The 21,014-nt window shown below is 40.1% G+C and overlaps 1 protein-coding gene across 2 annotated transcripts in view; it reads right to left on the bottom strand.

Moving 5' to 3' along the window:
- The window catches only part of reep1.S (receptor accessory protein 1 S homeolog), a 57,872-nt gene that overhangs the window by 17,559 nt on the left and 19,299 nt on the right, over positions 1–21,014 (bottom strand). Inside the window, exons 2-7 of one of the 2 annotated variants that reach the window (XM_018242997.2) lie at positions 17,197–17,269; positions 15,224–15,300; positions 12,957–13,077; positions 12,735–12,848; positions 11,127–11,289; positions 8,255–8,290 (exon numbers count right to left, since the gene is read on the bottom strand). In XM_018242997.2, coding sequence (XP_018098486.1) covers positions 8,255–8,290; positions 11,127–11,289; positions 12,735–12,848; positions 12,957–13,077; positions 15,224–15,300; positions 17,197–17,269 — 584 coding nt within the window. The remainder of the gene's footprint in view (positions 1–8,254; positions 8,291–11,126; positions 11,290–12,734; positions 12,849–12,956; positions 13,078–15,223; positions 15,301–17,196; positions 17,270–21,014) is intronic. The other variant, XM_041579369.1, reaches the window with a different exon arrangement.

The following is a 21,014-nucleotide window of genomic DNA, read 5'->3' as shown; positions in this document are numbered from 1 at the left end:
TGAATTTACAATTCGAACCTTTATAAATCTGTACATGATGTTTTGTGCTTCTGTACCAGCCCAAGGCAACCACAGCCATTTAGCAGTAAAGATCTGTGTCTCCAAAGATGCCCCAGTAGCTCCCCATCTTCTTTTCTGCTGATTCACTGATTCACATGCTCTGTGCTGCTGTCACTTACTGAGCTTAGGGACCCACTCACAATATACAGTACATATAGAATAGAAATGTCACACTATAAGGCTGATTAGTAATTAATACAGATAATTACTACATGGTAGCACAGAAACCAGTGCAATTAGCATCAGAATTGAATAATCAGCAAACCTGTAGCATCAGCTTATATTACAGCCAGGGAAGCTCATTTTCTGCTGGATAATTAGTGACGAGCCCTAAGCTTAGCTTCTCAACAGCCAATCAGAGCCCACTGAGCATGTGAGTGTCACAGACACTTTCCAAGATGGTGACCCCCTGTGACTGCATAGATGTGCATTGGGCTGAACAGATATAGGATCGGTTATCTGGAAAACCGTTATCCAGAAAGCTCCTTATTACAGAAAGGTCGTCTTCCATAGACTCCATTTTATCCAAATAATCAAAATTTGAGAATATTATTTCCACTTTCTTTGTAATAATAAAAACAGTAGCTTGTACTTGATTCCAACAAAGATATAATTAATCCTTATTGGAAGCAAAACCAGCCTATTGGGTTTATTTAATGTTTACATGATTTTCTAGCAGACTTAAGGTATGAAGATCCAATTTACAGAAAGATCCGGAAAACCCCAGGTCCTGAGCATTCTGGATAACAGGTCCCATACTTGTACAAGCAATTCACAAGGGACCTGCAGCAAAATTCTGGTGCCAAATGTATGATTATTAAAATGTATTTTCATTGATATTCTTTGGGAGGGGAGGCAGGAAATAGGAGAACAAAATAGATATACCCTTTTAAAACGTTATAGCCAATCCAACATATCTTTATGTTATCAATAATAAAATAATAATATAACATCTGCTGTTAGTTGCAGCCAGTCTCCAAGCAAAGCCATTAAGCTGATGTTGGATCTGTTTGCCAGACATGATAGCTCTTTGGGCTTTTTCTGCAGTCGCCTATTGATTAGCCAATATTTCTTTGACATTAGACATAAAGTTATAAAAACAACCCTTTTAGCAGCTTATCCAATCCAATGCCGCTGACGTGGAACTAATTCACACACCATTAACCTCAATTCTGAGCAATGCTACTGAGCCAGGGGAGATTAGAAGCTGATAATGAGCAATGTATTAGAAATGAAAATATGAGCAGAAATGCAGCCTCCCAGCCGAAAGGGATTCAGGAGAAACAAGGCACGTAGCATGGAAATAATAAGGGATGTGTATTTAGTGTAGATGGAGAGGGAAATACAATGGAAATGGATACAGGGAGATGGAGTAGAGCAGTGATCCCCAACCAGTAGCTCGCGAGCAACATGTTGCTCTCCAACCCCTTGGATGTTGCTCTCAGGGTCCTCAAAGGAGATGCTTATTTTTGAATTCAGAGCTTGAAAGCAAGTTTTAATTGCATAAAAACGAAGTAAAGTGCCAAGTAAAGCCTCTTGTGGGCTGCCAGTCCACATAGGGGCTACCAAATAGCCAATCACAGCCCTTATTTGGCACCCTAAGGGACTTTTTCATGCTTGTGTTGCTCCCCAACTCTTTTTACATTTGAATGTGGCTCACAAGTAAAAAAGGTTGGGGACCACTGGAGTAGAGAGAAAGATATACAGTGAACAGAGACAAAAGGGTCTAACCTGGTGAAAGAAAACTCTTCGGAAAGGGGTAACGTAATGGAAAATTTGCACTTTAGTGAATTTGCGGAGTAACAATCGTTCGCCTGAGTGAAAATTTGCCTGGTGAAAGGGCGCAAAACGCCCTTAGCGATGTACTCTTTCGCTAGTGATTTGTCCTCTACGCTATTAGTAAATTGGCGATGTCCCTGCGGATGGTATTTCTGATGAATTCTTTTTTACTAGCGACAACCACTTCATCCTTTAGTAAATCTGCCCCAAAGAGAGAGACAAAATGGAACTAGGAATAGAGAGACTGAAAATGTTCTAAAGTAAAGAAGGAAACAATGCAGAGAGGTAAAAAATATATAAAGGAAAGAAAGCAAGAAACAGAATGAGAGAATGTACAGTGGTATAAGGACAGACACTGCTGAGAGTTAGACAGAAAAACAATGTGGAGAATAAAGAGAAAGTGAACAGGTAGCTCAACAAAAAGAATTCTTTGACCCCCTCCCTCAGTTATGACCCTTGATCCCCGCAACCAGCTTATAGTGACATCTTGCAACATGGGCAAAGGGAGACGACTAAATACAGACTAAATCATAGAAATGCCCTGACCTTTAGAGGATGTTTTGATGGGAAAACCCACAAATAGGGTTGCCACCTTTTTTGGGAAAAAATACCAGCCTTCCTATTTACCGGTATTTATCTTTTTACCCTATTAATAACATTGGGATCAATCATCATTTCTACCAGCCAGGCCAGGTGGCAACCCTACCCATGAATAAGGACTATATACGGTAGAATTTGAGTGGCACCTGGTATAGCTTGCTCTAAAATGTTAAGGGTATGTAGTATTAACAGTCCTGATAGTGGAAGATCCCTTTAAGATAATTCCAAAATAAGTATATAAGTATACTATATGCTGTATCCCTTTAAGGTAACACTTAAGAGTTTGTTCAGCAATAATATTCCAGTTTTAGGAACTAGTGATATCCATGTCATTGCTCACAGGTAGGAGGTGTGTGTAAATCAGCTTGGGAACCCTCTGGGACCCTTCTCCAAACTCTTAGAAGGACAAGAAGAAGAACTAAACCCTAAAAATGAATACGGATAAAATTGCAATGTTTTACAGAGTGAACTTATTGCACGAGGCTAAAGTTTGAGCTTGTCAATAGCAGCAATGATCCAGGACTTCAAACTTGTCACAGGGGGTCACCGTCTTGGAAAGTGTCTGTGACACTCACATGCTCAGTGGGCTCTGATTGGCTGTTGAGAAGCTAAGCTTAGGGCTCGTCACTAATTATCCAGCAGAAAATGAGCTTATCAGCCTTATATTGTGACATTTCTATTCTATGTGTACTGTATATTGTGAGTGGGTCCCTAAGCTCAGTAAGTGACAGCAGCACAGAGCATGTGCAGTGAATCAGCAGAAAAGAAGATGGGAGCTACTGGGGCATCTTTGGAGACACAGATCTTTACTGCTAAAGGGCTGTGGTTGCCTTGGGCTGGTACAGAAGCACAAAACATAATGTACAACATTTCTAGCTACTTCTTTAGTTAGGCTTTAGTTATCCTTTAAGAACAGGATCCAGAACAAGCTTTTCTAGATTTTTATTTTAGTCTGGATTCACAGTTACTCATAAACAATGAATCTGTTATATTCATCATCCTGAGCTGTAAGTTATTGTCACTTCCAGGAAGCCAGAAATCTTTCCTGCTCTTAACATTAATAGATTATATACACCCAAAGGCAAAATCAATAGCAGTGTGCCTACCAACAAGCGACTCTTTTTACAGCAGTTCCATTAAAAAGCAGCAGATTCATTCATCGGTGTGTCTTTATAAGGAAGGCAGCCTGGCATGTACCTGCCAAATTTATACACGGGTTCATAGCCTTAGCTAATTAGATGATGTATATGGTTTATCACAATTAACTATAAATATAACTTTTTGCAGGCTGCAATATTAAAATTTCAGACAGATTGTGCTTGGAGACAATTTTTAAATAAAGTAGATTTCTTGTGCCGGGGACAAGCACTCTGGGTTCCTCTAATTCTTCTGCCTTATCTCATTTATGTGCTCTAAATGGCCATTAACGCTAGGTAATAAAAATGCCAGATATTGTTAGCATAGCACCAGGATTATAAAGCTGTGTCAAAAAGTGTTGCAGAATTATAATTATCTGTACTGCTTTTTTTTTTTTTTTTAAGACATTTGCCATAGGAAAGCAGGTTAATTTGTAACCTAAGAAGTGGGTGCAAAGGCACAAGTAAAAAACTGTATAAATAACCAGACAGAAAAAAAACAGGGCTACCCGGCACTCAAAAGAATCCACAGGGCCAAAAAAATAAAGTAAAAAACTTTATTTATAAGCAGAAGTTAAAAATTACACAGCTCCATCGGCCCACTAATAAATATAGTTTTTTACTTTATTTTTGTTGGCCCTGTGGATTTCATTTGACTGCAGGATAGCCTTGTTTCTTTCTGTCTGTACATACTGGCTTGTCGCTCCATGAAGCTGAGGGTCTGGGGCTGGTGCACCTGGACTACTGAATATACTTGGTGAGCTATTTATATTTTTACTTCAGTGTGTGGGATCTCTGATTGGTTCCAGACATCACGTGTCTCTGAATCCGGGTTCCTGGCCTGAGAACTCTCTTCTATAACACAACACTTAACGGATTCACTCGAACACAATTTCTAATTTAAAATTACGTTGCTTTATTCATACCTTTAAAATTTGTAAGCTAAGGTTCAGTGCATGATGATCACCACTGACGCGTTTCATGCCCTATGGCACTTCCTCAGAGTGTTACAGATTTTCAAAAAGACACAACTTTATAGCAAGTCTAATGGCCAAACAATTTACATAATATGTTTCTTAAAGGTGTATTGCACATATACAGACCACATTTAGTCTCACTTCTATATTCCCCTCATACAACCAATACGGTTTTTTTATATATATTTATAAAAACATCATAAGTTATTAAAAGAACTCTTTTTGTTTTCATGTATGTTATTTGAACACTTTTGGGGATGATTCAAAGAAATTATATATTTAGTGGATGTTGGCTTGGGGGAAGCCTTATATCATACTCTCTATAAACTATTCTATTCAATATAGTATCTAATCTCCCAATCTTTATTTAAACCAACTGGTTTTTCAGTCTCCAAAGCAAACATCCACCATGTTTCTCTCTTGTTAATTAATTTCTCCAAATCCCCCTTTCTTTTATCTAATCTGACATGTTCTATGCCTTGGAAAGATATACATTTATCATTACCATTATGCTTGATCAAGATGTGTTCTGCTATAGCAGATGAAACATCCTTTCTCCCTATACTTGCTATGTTTTCCAAAATCCTATCCTTCATTCTCCGCATTGTTCTACCCACATATTGGCATCCACATATACATGTTGCCAGATATATCACATTATTCGTTTTACAATTTATATAGGATTTACACTCATATTCTTTACCAGTAGCTGAACTCCTGAACCCCTTTGATACTTTTATATAATTGCAAGCCTTACAGATCCTTGCTCCACATTTGTAAGTACCTGTATTTGTGAGCCAATTCGGTTTTCTATGTTCTCTTCTTTCAGGGAGCATACTAGGAGATATATGACTTGCAATTGATTTGCTTTTCCTATATGTAAACCATGTTTTTTCAATATTAAGTATAGGGTCTGCACTGATCACATGCCAGTGTTTCATTATTATCTTTTTTATATCTGTTGCCTCATTACTAAAATAGACTTTTTCTTTATCTGTTTTTTCAAATCTCTTATTTTTATGTTTATTTGCATTTGTACTGCTCTCCTTTAACATATAGTTTCGATCACTCAAAACCGCTCTATCATATGCTTTTTTTAGGGTTTCTGTGCTATATCCCCTCTTCGCTAGCCTATCCCATAAATCCATTGCCGCCCTCTGGAAGGCATCCCAAGTGGAACAAATCCTTCTCAACCTAAGGAATTGTCCAATCGGGATGCCCTCCAGAAGCGGCTCTGGATGATTACTTGTCCTTTGCAGGAGGGAATTTCTACTAATTGGTTTTCTAAACACATCTGTCACGATCTTACCTTCTTCTTGTGTAAACTGTATATCCAAGAATTCTACACTTTTTACACTGGTCTTATATGAAATTCAATACCACATTCATTGTTGTTACAGAATGACACAAATTCATCTATCTGTTCAGTATTTCCCCTCCAAATCACAATCAAATCGTCGATAAACCTAAAATACTTAAATATATGTCCATCCCATTATAATTTATCTCCAAAGATGTGGCACTCTTCAATCCATCCCATAAATAGGTTCGCATACGATGGTGCAAAAAGAGCTCCCATTGCAGTGCCACATCTCTGGAGATAATATTGCCCATCATACATAAAGTAGTTGTGGTTCAAGAGATACTGAACAGATTCCAAAATGAATTCATTTTGTTCTCTTGAATAGAGTTTTGATTTACAAAGCCAAAAATACAAGGCTTGTAGGCCTAATTGATGTTCTATTGAAGAGTACAAAGCTGTGACATCCAAAGTTAGCCAAATCATGTCATCCTCCCATTTAACATCTTGTAATTTAGTTAAAAAACCAGTTTAAATAAAGATTGGGAGATTAGATACTATATTGAATAGAATAGTTTATAGAGAGTATGATATAAGGCTTCCCCCAAGCCAACATCCACTAAATATATAATTTCTTTGAATCATCCCCAAAAGTGTTCAAATAACATACATGAAAACAAAAAGAGTTCTTTTAATAACTTATGATGTTTTTATAAATATATATAAAAAAAACCGTATTGGTTGTATGAGGGGAATATAGAAGTGAGACTAAATGTGGTCTGTATATGTGCAATACACCTTTAAGAAACATATTATGTAAATTGTTTGGCCATTAGACTTGCTATAAAGTTGTGTCTTTTTGAAAATCTGTAACACTCTGAGGAAGTGCCATAGGGCATGAAACGCGTCAGTGGTGATCATCATGCACTGAACCTTAGCTTACAAATTTTAAAGGTATGAATAAAGCAACGTAATTTTAAATTAGAAATCGTGTTCGAGTGAATCCGTTAAGTGTTGAGCTATTTATATTTCCACTGACATTCTGCATAGGGTTGCCACCTGGCTGCAGGCCTGGACTGAGATTCAAAATAGGCCCTGGCATTTCAGGTACACAGAGGCTCAAACAGGCCACACAGCAGCCCAAACAGCCTCCCACCAGCCCAAAATATAGTGACTGTCTATGGCAACTTATAGCAGCCCCTCTGGCATTTGCCAGAACCCACAGATTGCCAGTCCGGACCTGCCTGGCTGGTAAAAATGTTGGCTGGTCCCAATGTTATTAATAGGGAAAAAAGTTAAATATATAGGAAGACCTAATTCAGGAGCAAATAAATTGGATTAGGAGCACCTTCCACCATAGAGAAACATCAAATGGTGTGCAAGGTCAAATAGATTAATGTAAAGTAGGATTTCTTGAGAAAGATTGACCTTTAAGATTGCACCACCCCATTCAGTATTTAATAATAAAACATAACTTTTATTAAAGTAGTTTTAAAAATTTTTTTCATTAATTCTGGAGCAATTCTGTTCCAATTCATAAATAAAAAGACAAGCAGAGCCGGATTAATACCCAGTGCTGCAGTGTCTTCTCTCCCACCTAGGGTTGCCATCAGCCAAGGACGGGACCGGTTTTACAAATTTACCGGCAATGTAGCTGCCAGTAAATTTGTGATCACCAAGTTCCCGGCCTGCCTCCAATGCACTCCCAGCCTACCCCTATCTTCCCTTTATAGCTACAATACTTACAGATTCCATGCTCCACGACTCAGGACCGTCCCTGTGACATCATGAGCCCACCCCTGTGATATTGTGACCCCGCCCATTTACATCATGATCCTCCACCTCGTGGACCCGCCCCCCTCCCCTGGCCGGTAAAGCTTTCTGAAAAAGGTGGCAACCCTACTCCCACCCCATCTCCAACCCAAATCATGCCCCAATCGGGATGGTACGCCTCCCCCCTCTCAGTTCCACTACCAGATTTTGCAGAAAGTGTTAAGTAATGAGCCTGGGGGTAGAAAAATTTCAAAGCCAGATAACTGTAATAGACAAAAAATAATTACATGAATAAACCTTTAAAAACCTTTAAAAAATTAAATGAATAATTGTCATTTTGGGTGTTATGGGTCGTTAGCATCATTTGCAGTGTGGACTCTCATTAGGGTTGGAAACAACAGTCTCCATATTTTCAAATCTTACCCCAGGATTAGTGGTAATTTAGTTCCATGACCCAGAATTACTTTTAGGTGTTCTGCTTTGAGGTCACCCTACAGAAACCGCTCACGCAGGACAAGGAACCACAGTTAATCTATATGTCAACAACACACTGTGTTAAGGGCACAGGCCAAAGAAACGAGCTAAAAGCCTGTTAGGGTGGATGCAGTTTAGAATTTCATTCCACTCACCTCTGAGGATTTTGCCAACAGAGCAGCAAGAACATACTGTAAAAAGGATCAGTTTCAGTGACCGTATCAACACTGCACACTCCATCCATACAATAGTCAACATACAATAATCCATATACATCATGGCTACATACAAACAAGTATAAATGATGCACGATCATCTGTGAATGCTGTAAGATAGCAATCAGTATCCTTGTAGTTTAAATATAAACAGTGACTATGTGGGACATGTATTACATTAATGTTTTCTTTCTGGACAGCCATATCTTCTATATAGTGACAGCGGCATTTGACTCCTGGCCTGGAGAATTAAGCACAAGGAAAGTGATGCACTGTATATATCACAGTATTCCCAAAGCCTCAACCTCCCAAGCTGCTCCACCAACACTCCCCAATAAGACCCCGCTCCAGTGCGCCGAGTAATAAAAGGTGGAGTAGTGTATAGGGATGTCGCGGACTGTTCGCCCGCGAACTAGTTCGCGCGAACATCGGGTGTTCGCGTCCGCCGAATGTTCGCGAACGTCGCGCGAAGTTCGCCAATTTGGGTTCGCCTTAGCTGGCGCTTATTTTTGCCCTCTCACCCCAGACCAGCAGATACATGGCAGCCAATCAGGAAGCTCTCCCTCCTGGACCACCCCCACACCCCCTGGACCACTCCCCTTCCATATATAAACTGAAGCCCTGCAGCGTTTTTTCATTCTGCCTGTGTGTGCTTGGAAGAGCTAGTGTAGGGAGAGAGCTGTTAGTGATTTGAGGGACAGTTGATAGTAACTTTGCTGGCTAGTAATCTACTTGATACTGCTCTGTATTGTAGGGACAGAACTCTGCAGGGATTTGAGGGACATTTTAGGTTAGGTAGCTTTGCTGGCTAGTAATCTACCTTCTACTGCAGTGCTCTGTATGTAGCTGCTGTGGGCACTGCTGCTGATCTCTCATCTGCTGACTGCTGCCTGTAACCCAATAGTCCTTGTAAGGACTGCTTTTATTTTCTTTTTTGTTTTTTTACTTTGCTACTATAAGAGCCCAGTGCTATTAGTCTAGCTGTGTTGGGGAGTGGGACTGGTGTGCTGCTCCTAGTAGTTCAGCACCAACCAGAGTAATTTTTTTTTTAATATACATTTTATTTTACTTATCTTACTGTTCTTTAACGTGTCCAGTGCTGTTTGCTGTTCTTCATAGTAGTGCACCAATAGTAGTGCACTTGCAGGCATTATTTGCCCAGTGTGTTCTTCAAACAACTGCCACCTAGCTGTGTGAGCTTGTTCACATTCTGTCTAAATATCAATAATAATACCATCTCCAGAAACACCACCTGAGTGACGTTTTTCAAGCAGCAATAATATATTCCGTATCCACTGCTGTAGTGTATACGTTGACCTTGCAGGCATTGTTTCAATTTGTTTGCCCAGTGTGTTCTTCATTTTCAAACAACTGCCACCTAGCTGTGTGAGCTTTTTCACATTCTGTCTAAATATCAATAATAATACCGTCTCCAGAACCACCACCCGAGTGACGTTTTTCAAGCAGCAATAATATATTCAGTATCCACTGCTGTAGTGTATACGTTGACCTTGCAGGCATTGTTTGCCCAGTCTTTAACCAAGTGCCACCTAGCTGTGTGAGCTTTTTCACATTCCGTGTCCAGAAACATCACCTGAGTGACGTAGTGTGATTTCTGCCCTTTACAGCACAAAACGCAGCGCTGTGTCAACAATGTATTTTTCAGAAACATTTTTGCCCTTGATCCCCCTCTGGCATGCCACTGTCCAGGTCGTTGCACCCTTTAAACAACTTTAAAATCATTTTTCTGGCCAGAAATGTCTTTTCTAGCTTTTAAAATTCGCCTTCCCATTGAAGTCTATGGGGTTCGCGACGTTCGCGAACCGTTCGCATTTTTGCCCGGAAGTTCGCGAACATTTTTTCCGACGTTCGCTACATCCCTAGTAGTGTAGCAAGGTAATTAGACTTTCTGTCCCATACTGCAACTAGGAGCATTGCACACTTGAAATCAGGACCAGATCCACTTCATCTGTCTTGGCATGATAATAGGGGTAATTATTGGCTGATGTGTATCTGTGTGTGTGTTGTATGAAAACCTCCATAAGTTGCTGAGAATCTGGGCCTGGTCAGAACCACTAGTGACAAAGATTTATTCTGTATGGAACGCCCGACTTCTACCCTGAAATGCCTTACCTTCACTTTATATTTCATGAATTCAGATGCTACACAATTAATTCTATCTGAGTTACGTATTGGAAATCATGAAAAAGTTAATATTACAGTAACATTAGATGAAACCCCTTGCAAATAATCAGCATGTAGCTCAGTAGCGTAACTAGAGTGTGTAAAAACTTTCAGAGGGGCCTGGTGCACTCTGATCCCCATCCTCCTGCACATGTCCAGTCTCTGCCCTGCCCACGACCCGCCCTGACTCTGCCCACGACCCACCCGGCTTGCGTCCCCTTCCTCGCCAGTAAGAGAGCGGCTGGGGAGGAGGTTGTTTTCGTATTAGCTACAGAGGATGCAGACCCCACAGTTTGGGCTCCTGTTCCCCAGGCCCCCCTGTTACTACGGGGTCTGTTTCCTCTATAGTTACGCCACTGGTCTAGCTTTCTGAAGAATAACTGGAATATAGTAGGGAAGACTAAAAAAGACAGGTCAGGTTTGCGCAGTATTACGGAACTGCAGCCCAGAAACTCTATAACCTGTCCAATCTTTCCCCTGGATTTATAGCCAATATAAATCTGCTATATGGCTTTGTGCAACAATGAAATGCAATACAAAGATTCAACACAAATCTCTTAAAAAAACAAAAGATGGGTATAAAAGTGACAATGAGGACAAGGCAAAACCAAATCACTGCTGCACAAACCTGAAGGTTCAGGGGGTTGTGTTACGCTCCGGGCGAGCTTTGGCTTTGCTGTTTTACTAGTTGTCCGTACAGGGGCTGCAGACTGAGAAGGGGCATCCCCGCGAATTGATGAAAGATCCTGCATACTGAAGCTCCTGAGTCTTTCTGAGAGAGCACCTTGTCCCTGGAGAGGGAAAAAACAAATCTTTTCTTTTAGCCATTAGGAGGCCTGTTATTTCCTTCTCCTCTGAAGTCCAAATTTCTGTCCTAGTTCCATAAGTTCCTGTATCAAATTTGTTTTACGTATAATAAGAGCTGGAATATCACCAGCTATATAATTAGAGGGTATTGGAACACAGCAAATCATTTTATGGCCCCCAAACCTGACCTGTTTCACACACACACATATTGAATATATACACACACACGCATATATTGAATATATTGAATCTGCACAGTATATAAAATCCTTGAATCTGTATTGCTATATCAGTGTGTCACATTCTGCTGTGAGATCCTTTTGTCAGCTGTGAAATCACATACTAAATCGTTTTAGTCCGATGACTTTAACTTTACTAAGAGCACTACTCAGCAGGGACAAAGTTAACAAATGCATCAACTAATTGTATCAATTTAGAACAGTTAAAGAGTCGGCGACCCCCCAACTTTAGTAACAGAGTATAATTTGAATCAAATTTGGTAGCGAATACAAGGGTAGTAATTTGTACTGTATATCTAGGCACTACAAGGTTTATTTATGCCTATATGGCACAACACAAAAAAATATATTATATTGTATACATAATTATATAGCCAGGAAAGTTGTCTGGCAGCAATCTGTTAACAAGCTTCTGTTGCACAAAAAAGTCACAAATTCCCAATACGCTGAGCAAGTCTCCCAAAAACAACAAGTGCTTGCATGCCATAATAATGTTTTTTTTTTCCATTTAGTCCATGTGTCTCAATGTCTGTTCTGAGAACACTGGGGCTGATTTATCAACACTGGGCAAATTTGCCCAGTGCTGATAAATGACCCTTGGGGGCCGATTCACTAAATTCGAGTGAAGGATTCGAAGTAAAAAAACTTCGAATTTCGAAGTATTTTTTGGGCTACTTCGACCATCGAATGGGCTACTTCGACCTTCGACTACGACTTCGAATCAAAGGACTATTCGTTCGACTATTCGACCATTCGATAGTCGAAGTACTGTCTCTTTAAAAAAAAACTTCGACCCCCTACTTCGGCAGCTAAAAGCTACCGTAGTCAATGTTAGCCTATGGGGAAGGTCCCCATAGGCTTTCCTAAGTTTTTTTGATCGAAGGATATTCCTTCGATCGTTGGATTTAAATCCTTCGAATCGTTCGATTCGAAGGATTTAATCGTTCGATCGAAGGAATAATCCTTCGATCGTACGATCGCAGTATTTGCGCTAAATCCTTCGACTTCGATATTAGAAGTCAAAGGATTTTAATTCCTAGTCGAATATCAAGGGTTAATTAACCCTCGATATTCGACCCTTAGTGAATCAGCCCCCTAGTGTGTTATAACATGACAGATCCATATTATTTGTGGTTATATAAAGACCTGTGAGTTCATACAAAGCTAAATGTCTCTTGGTGGGGGATTACCTTGGAAGCAGCCGTTACTGCAGCAGAGGCGGCCACGTTGAGACCTCGCTTGCCAAAATGAACCAGTGCATCGTAACTGCGATCTTTGGCCTGCAAGAGACAGTCATCGATGTCCTAGAGTGGAGAGAGAAAATGAATATGTAGAAAGGGGGTCCTGTTCAGGCATATCCACCAAAGGAACCAAGTTCCTGGTTCTGACATATTATCTAGATAGAAACGTACCTTTTCTTTAGATGACAGTGTTGGATGAACAAACTTCCGATAGAGGAGACTGGACCCCTTTGTGTACGGCGACAGCAACCAGGCTACAAAGGCAATTTTAAGCTCATAATAGAATGGAAACCTGCAAATATACAAGGTTCAGAAATTCAGCATGGTATTACCTACAGCAGGGGTGGCCAAAAGGTAGATTGGGATCTACCAGTAGACCTTTAGCTGGTGATCAGTAGATCTCAAAACACTGTCAACAAACAGCTTGACTAAATTATCCTTCTGTTTCAAGCTTTTCTTTCAGATATTTATTACCGTATATACTCGAGTATAAGCCGATCCGAGTATAAGCCGAGGTACCTAATTTTACCTAAGAAAACTGGTAAAACTTATTGACTCTAGTATAAGCCTAGACACAACTACAGCCCTGTCTCCCAGCAGCGCACCTTCCGCCAAAGAGACTCCCCCAGCGATCGACCGGACTTCTTTGCAAAGTTGATGGTGACAGAGAATTGTGCAGAGAGTGCTGTGTGTCATAAAACCATCACTGATCTTTTGTATAACCAACAGATGGCGCTGTGTGATATTGCCATCACTGTTAATCCTTTATTCAACCAACAGATGGCGCTGTGTGATATTGCAGTTACTGTTATTCTTTGATATAACCAACAGATGGCGCTGTGTGATATTGCAGTCACTGTTATTCTTTGATACAACCAACAGATGGTGCTGTGTGATATTGCAGTTACTGTTATTCTTTGATATAACCAACAGATGGCGCTGTGTGATATTGCAGTCACTGTTATTCTTTGATATAACCAACAGATGGCGCTGTGTGATATTGCAGTCACTGTTATTCTTTGATACAACCAACAGATGGCGCTGTGTGATATTGCAGTCACTGTTATTCTTTGATATAACCAACAGAGGGCGCACTGTTATTCTTTCATAAAACCAACAGAGGGCATTGTGGGATATTGCAGTCTCTCCCCAAGTGAACTGTTGGTATAGGAATGATTAAAAGTGACTGCAATCTCGGCTACTGCCCGCTGACCAGAGTATAAGCCGAGGTAGACTTTTTCAGCACATTTTGGATGCTGAAAAACTCGGCTTATACTCGGGTATATACGGTATGTTAAGGTAATATTTTCCATGGAACAGAATGCTAACAATGCTTTTATGGATGTAGATCATAATGGGACAACATCACTAAAGGTAGACCTCGCATTAGTAAAGTATGGGCACTTCTGACCTTCAAGATACTTTCTAGGAAAGATGGGCAGCTTGTTTCTCATTAACAGGGTCACTGACCAAAGTAACTAAATGGGGCAAGTATAAAAACCTACATAAAATGTTTTAGACAAACTGAGGTTCTTTATATTACTTCAGTCTGTAACATAATAAAACTTAAATACAGTTGGTAAAGGTTAACTCGTCTTTTAAGATTACTACTTTCAGGTCAACAGTCAGGTGGTATAATTATTAGGCCTGCATTTCTAGATCAGTTAACAACATCCCATAGAATACCCTTTTTTAACCAGTGAGCCACATTCAAATGTAATAAAAAGTTGGAGAGCAACATAAGCAAGCTAAAAGTTTCTGGGAATGCCAAATATGGATGGTGACGGGCTATTGGTAGCTCCTATGTGGACTGTCTGTCTACAGAAGGCTCTACTTGGCAGTAAACATGGTTTTATATACCTAAAACGTGCCTTCAAGACAGGAATTCAAAGAGAAGCACTTGCATTGAGGCTACTGGAAGCAACATTTAAGAGGTCAGAGAGCAACATGTTACTCATGAGCCACTGGTTGGGGATCACTGCCATAGAGGTACCAGTGATTGTCATTGGTCTACCAGATTTTGTTTTGTGACTCTTCCAAAAAACCACCTTAAAGATCTGTCATGGGACAGCTTTTAGATTAATCACTAGCAGTTTCCTTGAGCAGGACATAACTTGAAAACACTCCCAAGTCCCATACTAACTTTATTATTATGGGAAATGATCCATGGCAATTCTCTGTGCTTCTTCTGGGAAAACTTGGACAAAATGCAAATTATGACATTAACCTTAAAGCAGGGATATATTGAACAAAACAAACCTTCTGCCACACAGTCAGAAGCAGGTGAATGTGAATAATAGCTGAAGAAACCAGCTGAGAAGAAGAAGAAAGAAAGAAGAACTACGAAGAATAAGATGGAAGATGAGAAAGCAACTAGAACCAAGGGAGATATTTAAATGGAACCAGTTCCTGTTGGGCGGGTCCAATAAATAACTTACCAACATAGGAAAAGGTCTGTGAATGTTTCTACTGTCATAAAGAGTGCAAATATGATCCAGTACATCATCCATTTCACCTGGGAAAAGAAAGGAAAAAACTGACCTGGCTGAGATACTGCTCTCACCACCCAACACTGCCCCAACAAAAAAGACATTTTGGGAGGGAAAAGTATTATGTGCCCTTTCCAGTATGGAATCAATGTGATACCAGCCTCTTCCATTGCACCTAAATATAAAGACAGTGCACCCCTGAGGGTATAATGGGAGTATTGGAATTACTCTCCTTAACATAGTATGATGTAGGTGATTATATTAGGAGATAACTGGCACCTGTTCTCCAATTGATCTTCTTTTGCAGTTTTCCTATATGACTTTTTATTAACTCTCTCCAGCATAAAATTGCTGTCTTGCAAATAATCACCTAGTGGCTAGTAAGGGAGACCCCAAAAATTCCAATCTAATGAGTGGCTGAATAAAAAGTTACCTTAAGTCTGCTAGAAAATGTAATGTAAACATTAAATAAACCCAATAAGCTGGGTTTGCTTCCAATAATGATTAATTATATTTTAGTTGGGATCAAAGTGCTGTTTTATTATTAAAGGAATTTTTTTTTCAACTGGGATAATTTGATTATAATGGAGTCTATGGGAGACAGTCTGTCTGTCATTTGGAGCTTTCTGGATAATGGGTTTCCAGATAATAGATCCCATACCTGTAATATTTTGCTTTCTATCATCACGTAGATGCCTCTGCATTCATACCAGCAAACATACATTCATAAAGAGAAATCCATAACTGTGTAGAGGCAAAGTCTCATCTTTACTTTGTCTAAAGCAAAGTTTTAAACCATGCAACCAAGATGCCCATCTGCTGAGAGATGAACTGATAATCAAAATAACTGGAGCTTCAAAGAATTGTCACTCTTAGCTCCAGCCATGAACATGATCCATCTGAACATATTAGGGGGTCTTCTTCTGCATCCATGGCCTGTAGGCCTGTCTGGCCTTGATTATTGATGTCTATGTATATTACTTTGCTGGTTTTATCTTCATGCTGGGATTCTGTTTAGATGCCCCCCCCCCACATTAAATAGATTTTAGAAAACATGATCTTCAGTAAAGTGGATGCCGGATGTTTTTAGCTGTTGGAGGGTATGGGGCTAAACAGAATTTGCAGCCCCCCTTATTATTATAAGTCATTTTATTATCAGTTGTTGAGGTACAGCACATGATCTGAAGGGCTGTAGGTTGGGCTCACTGATATCAAATGACTGTTACTTTCCTACCCTACAGTGTCCATCTTTCTCCCCTACAACTGCAATTTATCAACCTGATACTCTATGATGTGCATAGGGTTGCCAGCTGCCTACTGTTGTACGAGTGTCTTGTAAAAATGATGCTTTATGCCATGTTTTCTTCCATATTCTTGTTATGAATGTGGAAGAAAACTAACAGAGATAGGAAGGCTTTCAGGTTCTTCCAGAAAAGAGGCAACCCTACATAATGCAGGACGTAGGGCACTCACTCTTATTTAGGCCTCTACAAATTCTACACAAATTCCTTCAGAAAACCATATGCAATAATTGCTCAACTGCCACAAAAAAGCTAAACTTAAACTGCTATGTCCATGCATTCGCCTTGTTTGTGGAATATAAGGAATGATTAATGGCTTATAATCTACGAATGAATAGGGATGAGCAATTGTGTTGGAAGAGAGTCAATGTGATATTCATTAATGTTCATGTTATCCCATATATATACAGTATATGATGCCTATTTGCCCACCAGCCTCATCCAGTCTGAGCATAGGGCCCTGCAAGGCAGCTGTAGCTCAGAGTGGACAGTTGATACTATCATCCTTGTGGTTCCAAACTCTCTCAGGCAAGGTACGTCCATTTACAGAAACCTCTCTGACCTTTCCAACTGCTACAATATTCATATGGAGGAAAATAAAGTAATAAGTGGACTACTTACATATTCTTTAATATCCTTTGACTTCACAGCCTTGTATGAATAGTATGCAGGATACAGAGTACCAAATATCAGCCTGTAAAAAGAAAAAGCAAAGAGCCAGCTGATTCCACTGGGAAAACAATTCATTGTATACTGTATCTCAGTATACTGTATTGGATATTATAGCTACTTACTGTGGAATGATTAGCGTTTGGGGGAGAGTTATTTAAAATATACAAAGAGATAATAAAATAAATCATTTCCTATAAGACAACGTTCCTCTGCCCTGTATGAGCCAACATTAAGGGGCAGATTAATCAACGGTCGAATTTCGAATTGAAAAAACGTTGAAATTCGAATTCAAACAGACCAACTGAAATATAATTTTTTTTAAAAAATGACGTTTTTTTTGCAGGTGAATAGTCCGTATTCGTTTGAATTCGAATCATACGAGTCCACCAATTGACTCCAAATAGGTTCTAGGAGGTCCCCCATAGGCTAAAACAGCAATTCGGCAGGTTTTAGATGGCGAATGGTCGAAGTTTTAATGACACAATACATGATAAATTTCGATATTCGAAATTCGCAAAATTACTGGCACACAGAACACGATGCAATAGGGGAAACCTCTTAGTATATATTAAAGTGTAATGGGGCACGCCCCTTCGTCAGACATACAAGTCACTGTGAGAAATTTAAACCCAAAGCAATTAGACTACAATGCAGTAATTAGTGATTACCATCCAATATACAGGTATGGGATCGGTTATCCGGAAACCCATTATCCAGAAAGCGCCGAATTACAGAAAATCCATATCCCATAGACTCCATTTTATCCAAATAATCTAGATTTTTAAAAATGATTTCCTTTTTCTCTGTAATAATAAAACAGTAGCTTGTACTTGATCCCAACTAAAGGTGGCCATACATGGGCCGATAATAGCTGCCGACAGACCGTGTCGGCAGCTTATTGGCCCATGTATGGGGCCCCCCGACGGGCTTCACCGATCGGATGGGACGATCCGACCCCTCATTACTATTCGTTAGGTCCACGATCCGACCGTCCATTACTATTCGTTAGGATCCGATCGTTGGGCCCAAGGGCCCGATCGGATGGGACGATCCGACCCCTCATTACTATTCGTTAGGTCCGCGATCCGACCGCCTGTTACTACCACCTTAAGATAAAATTAATCCTTATTGGAAGCAAAACCAGCCTATTGGGTTTATTTAATGTTTACACGATTTTCTAGTAGATTAAGGTAAGAAGATCCAAATTATGGAAAAATCCATTATCTGGAAAACCCCAGGTCTCAAGCATTCTGGACAACAGGTCCCAAAAAACTTATAGGATGAAATAAATAACAATTTAGACCATTGAAAATGATAAATCCCTTCCAAAAGAAGAAGAAGGAAAAATCCATGGTAATCCAAATCCAAGATAATAAAATCAAATAATCCAAATGGTAATTACACATCCAATTGGTCCTGTGAACAAACAGTTAAGACAAATTTATCACAACATAAGGCTAGTCCTGCGCAGAACCAATTTCTAAGACCCGGACTCAACCCGAACTCACGACTCGAACCGCAATCCGCATATTTACCCACTTTGATCCGCTACCCAACCCAGACCTGCAACTGCCTTATACGCAATCCGACCTGCAACCCGCTGACCGCTGTCAAACAGGAAGTGATGTTGCTGCAAACTGGAAGTGACATCATCAAAAGTGGGCAGGACAGAAACACATTTTGTAAAATTTTAAAAGGACTAAAATATAGACAAGATAAGATATGAAATTAGATCCCCCAACCCGCAGACGCACATCTATACCCGCACTTGAAAATCCTACCCTCATTCCGCAGGGTACCTGCTTTTTTTGCGGGTAACCCCCAGTTACCCAACCCACTGCAGGAATCTAGTTTGGAACACTAGCTAACCCTAATTCTAAAATGCCACAATGTTACTGTGGAATGATTGGAGTTTGGGGGAGTGTTACTTTCAATAGACAATGAAAGAAAACATTTCCTTTAAGGCAAAGTTCCTCTGCCCAGTGTGATCCAACATTTAGAGGCACATTTATCAAGGGTCGAATTTCGAATTCATGTTAGTTTTGTAAAACTCCCATAAATTCGAAATTTGACCAATCGAAATTTATTAATAAAATCTGGGGTGTTGGGGAGCACCAACCATCAAACACAGTGTATGGTGGGCAGGGTCAGATAGTAATATATATATATATATATATATATTCAAAGAGAAAAGAAAATGAAAGAAGTGGCCCATATAACTGCACCTGCCCATACGTAAGCACCGAAACTAATTTGAAGTGTTAATATAAAACATAGCCTTTATTGAATTGTTAAAATAGATTTCCAAACAGCAACATTAAAAGGTCAGTTAGAAGCAGGAGGCTGATTGACCAGGTAAAGAGAGGGTTATAGAAAGTAGTGCTAAGCACCAATGTAACCAGTGGTAATTGCTTGGTCCCAATGGGTATTGGGTATCTTGACTACAACCAAAATGCGCTACCCACTCGGAGAGTACCCTTCACAACACCAACCCCTTCACCCATTCAGAGATCCCTCCCATAATGTGAGAAGCTGGCCACGTCAAGGAGATTAGTAACAAAGGCCTTGAGTAAGATGCAGAAAAGTCAATTTACAAATGGCTGCCAAACCACGCTGTCAAGTCCATGTGGTAGTGTCAATTGGAGTACAATATGCCTCAGGCAAGGCCGCAACTGGTGGGTGAAACGCGCGTCAGGCGCAATTTTAGCTTACAATTAGGCAGGACGACTGATAGGGACCAGAAGGGTATTACGGATCGGGAGGGTGTCCTATGAGGGTGAAGGGGTTGGAATTGGCTGAATGATCCATGGGGTAGAACCTCAAGCTATTCACTATAATTAAGTGCCTGAGGCACATTGTACTTCAATTGACACGTGGATTTAATCGTTTGATCGAACGATTCTACTTCGACCTCAGGATACCCAAATTCGATGAAAAAAAACTTCTACTTCGATATTCGAAGTCAAAGTATTCCAATTCGATGGTCGGATTTCAAAGTATTTTTAACTTCGAAATTCGAACCTTGATAAATCTGCCCCTAAGAGTGGTGAAGTTCAACAGTACACAGCTTTATTTTCAGACACACAATGAGGGAACTGTTGTGCTACACAGAAGTGTAAGCCATAGGATTGGCAAATAATCTTACCCTGAATTGGGCACTGGTTGGCCTGGTGAGACCTGTCTTAATAGGGATGCAAAGAGGAGAAGGTAGCAAATCAACATGGTGACATTAGGATAAAATTGCAATAGTTTATTATTAGTGTCACCCAAACTGATTATAATAAGGTAGCAGGGATTGCATAAAAAATAACCCCCTACTGCATTTTCATCTCATTCTTTCATTTCCGTTCTTTGATCTGCATCTCCCCCGTCAACTAAAAAACATATGCTGTGAGATACAGTGTGAATATCATTCTGGGCCAGCCAATCAGATATCACAGAGAATGCATGATTAAACAGTATAGTGAACAGACTGCTAAATTTATCCTGAGCGTGGGGAGCTTGGGATATGTTCTGCATAAAGGACACTGAAGACTTGTTACATGTCTAAAAGAAATCCTACTAAATTGGTTAAGGGCTTTAGCACACGGGCAGATTCGGGGAGATTTAGTCGCCTGGCGACTAATCGCCTCTTCTTCGGGGCAACAATCTCCTTGAACTGCCTTCCTCCTGCCTTTCGCCTGCTATAACGAGAAAACGCCAGTGCAATGGCACTCCCTGCGCTTCGATTTCCGAAGTCGCTCGAAGTTGCCTCAGAAGGAAACTTT

Source organism: Xenopus laevis, chromosome 1S (assembly GCF_017654675.1).
Source record: "Xenopus laevis strain J_2021 chromosome 1S, Xenopus_laevis_v10.1, whole genome shotgun sequence".
Classification (NCBI taxonomy): Eukaryota; Metazoa; Chordata; class Amphibia; order Anura; family Pipidae; genus Xenopus; species Xenopus laevis.
Note: the sequence above shows the minus strand (reverse complement) of the source record. Positions and strands in the feature narration are given on the sequence as shown.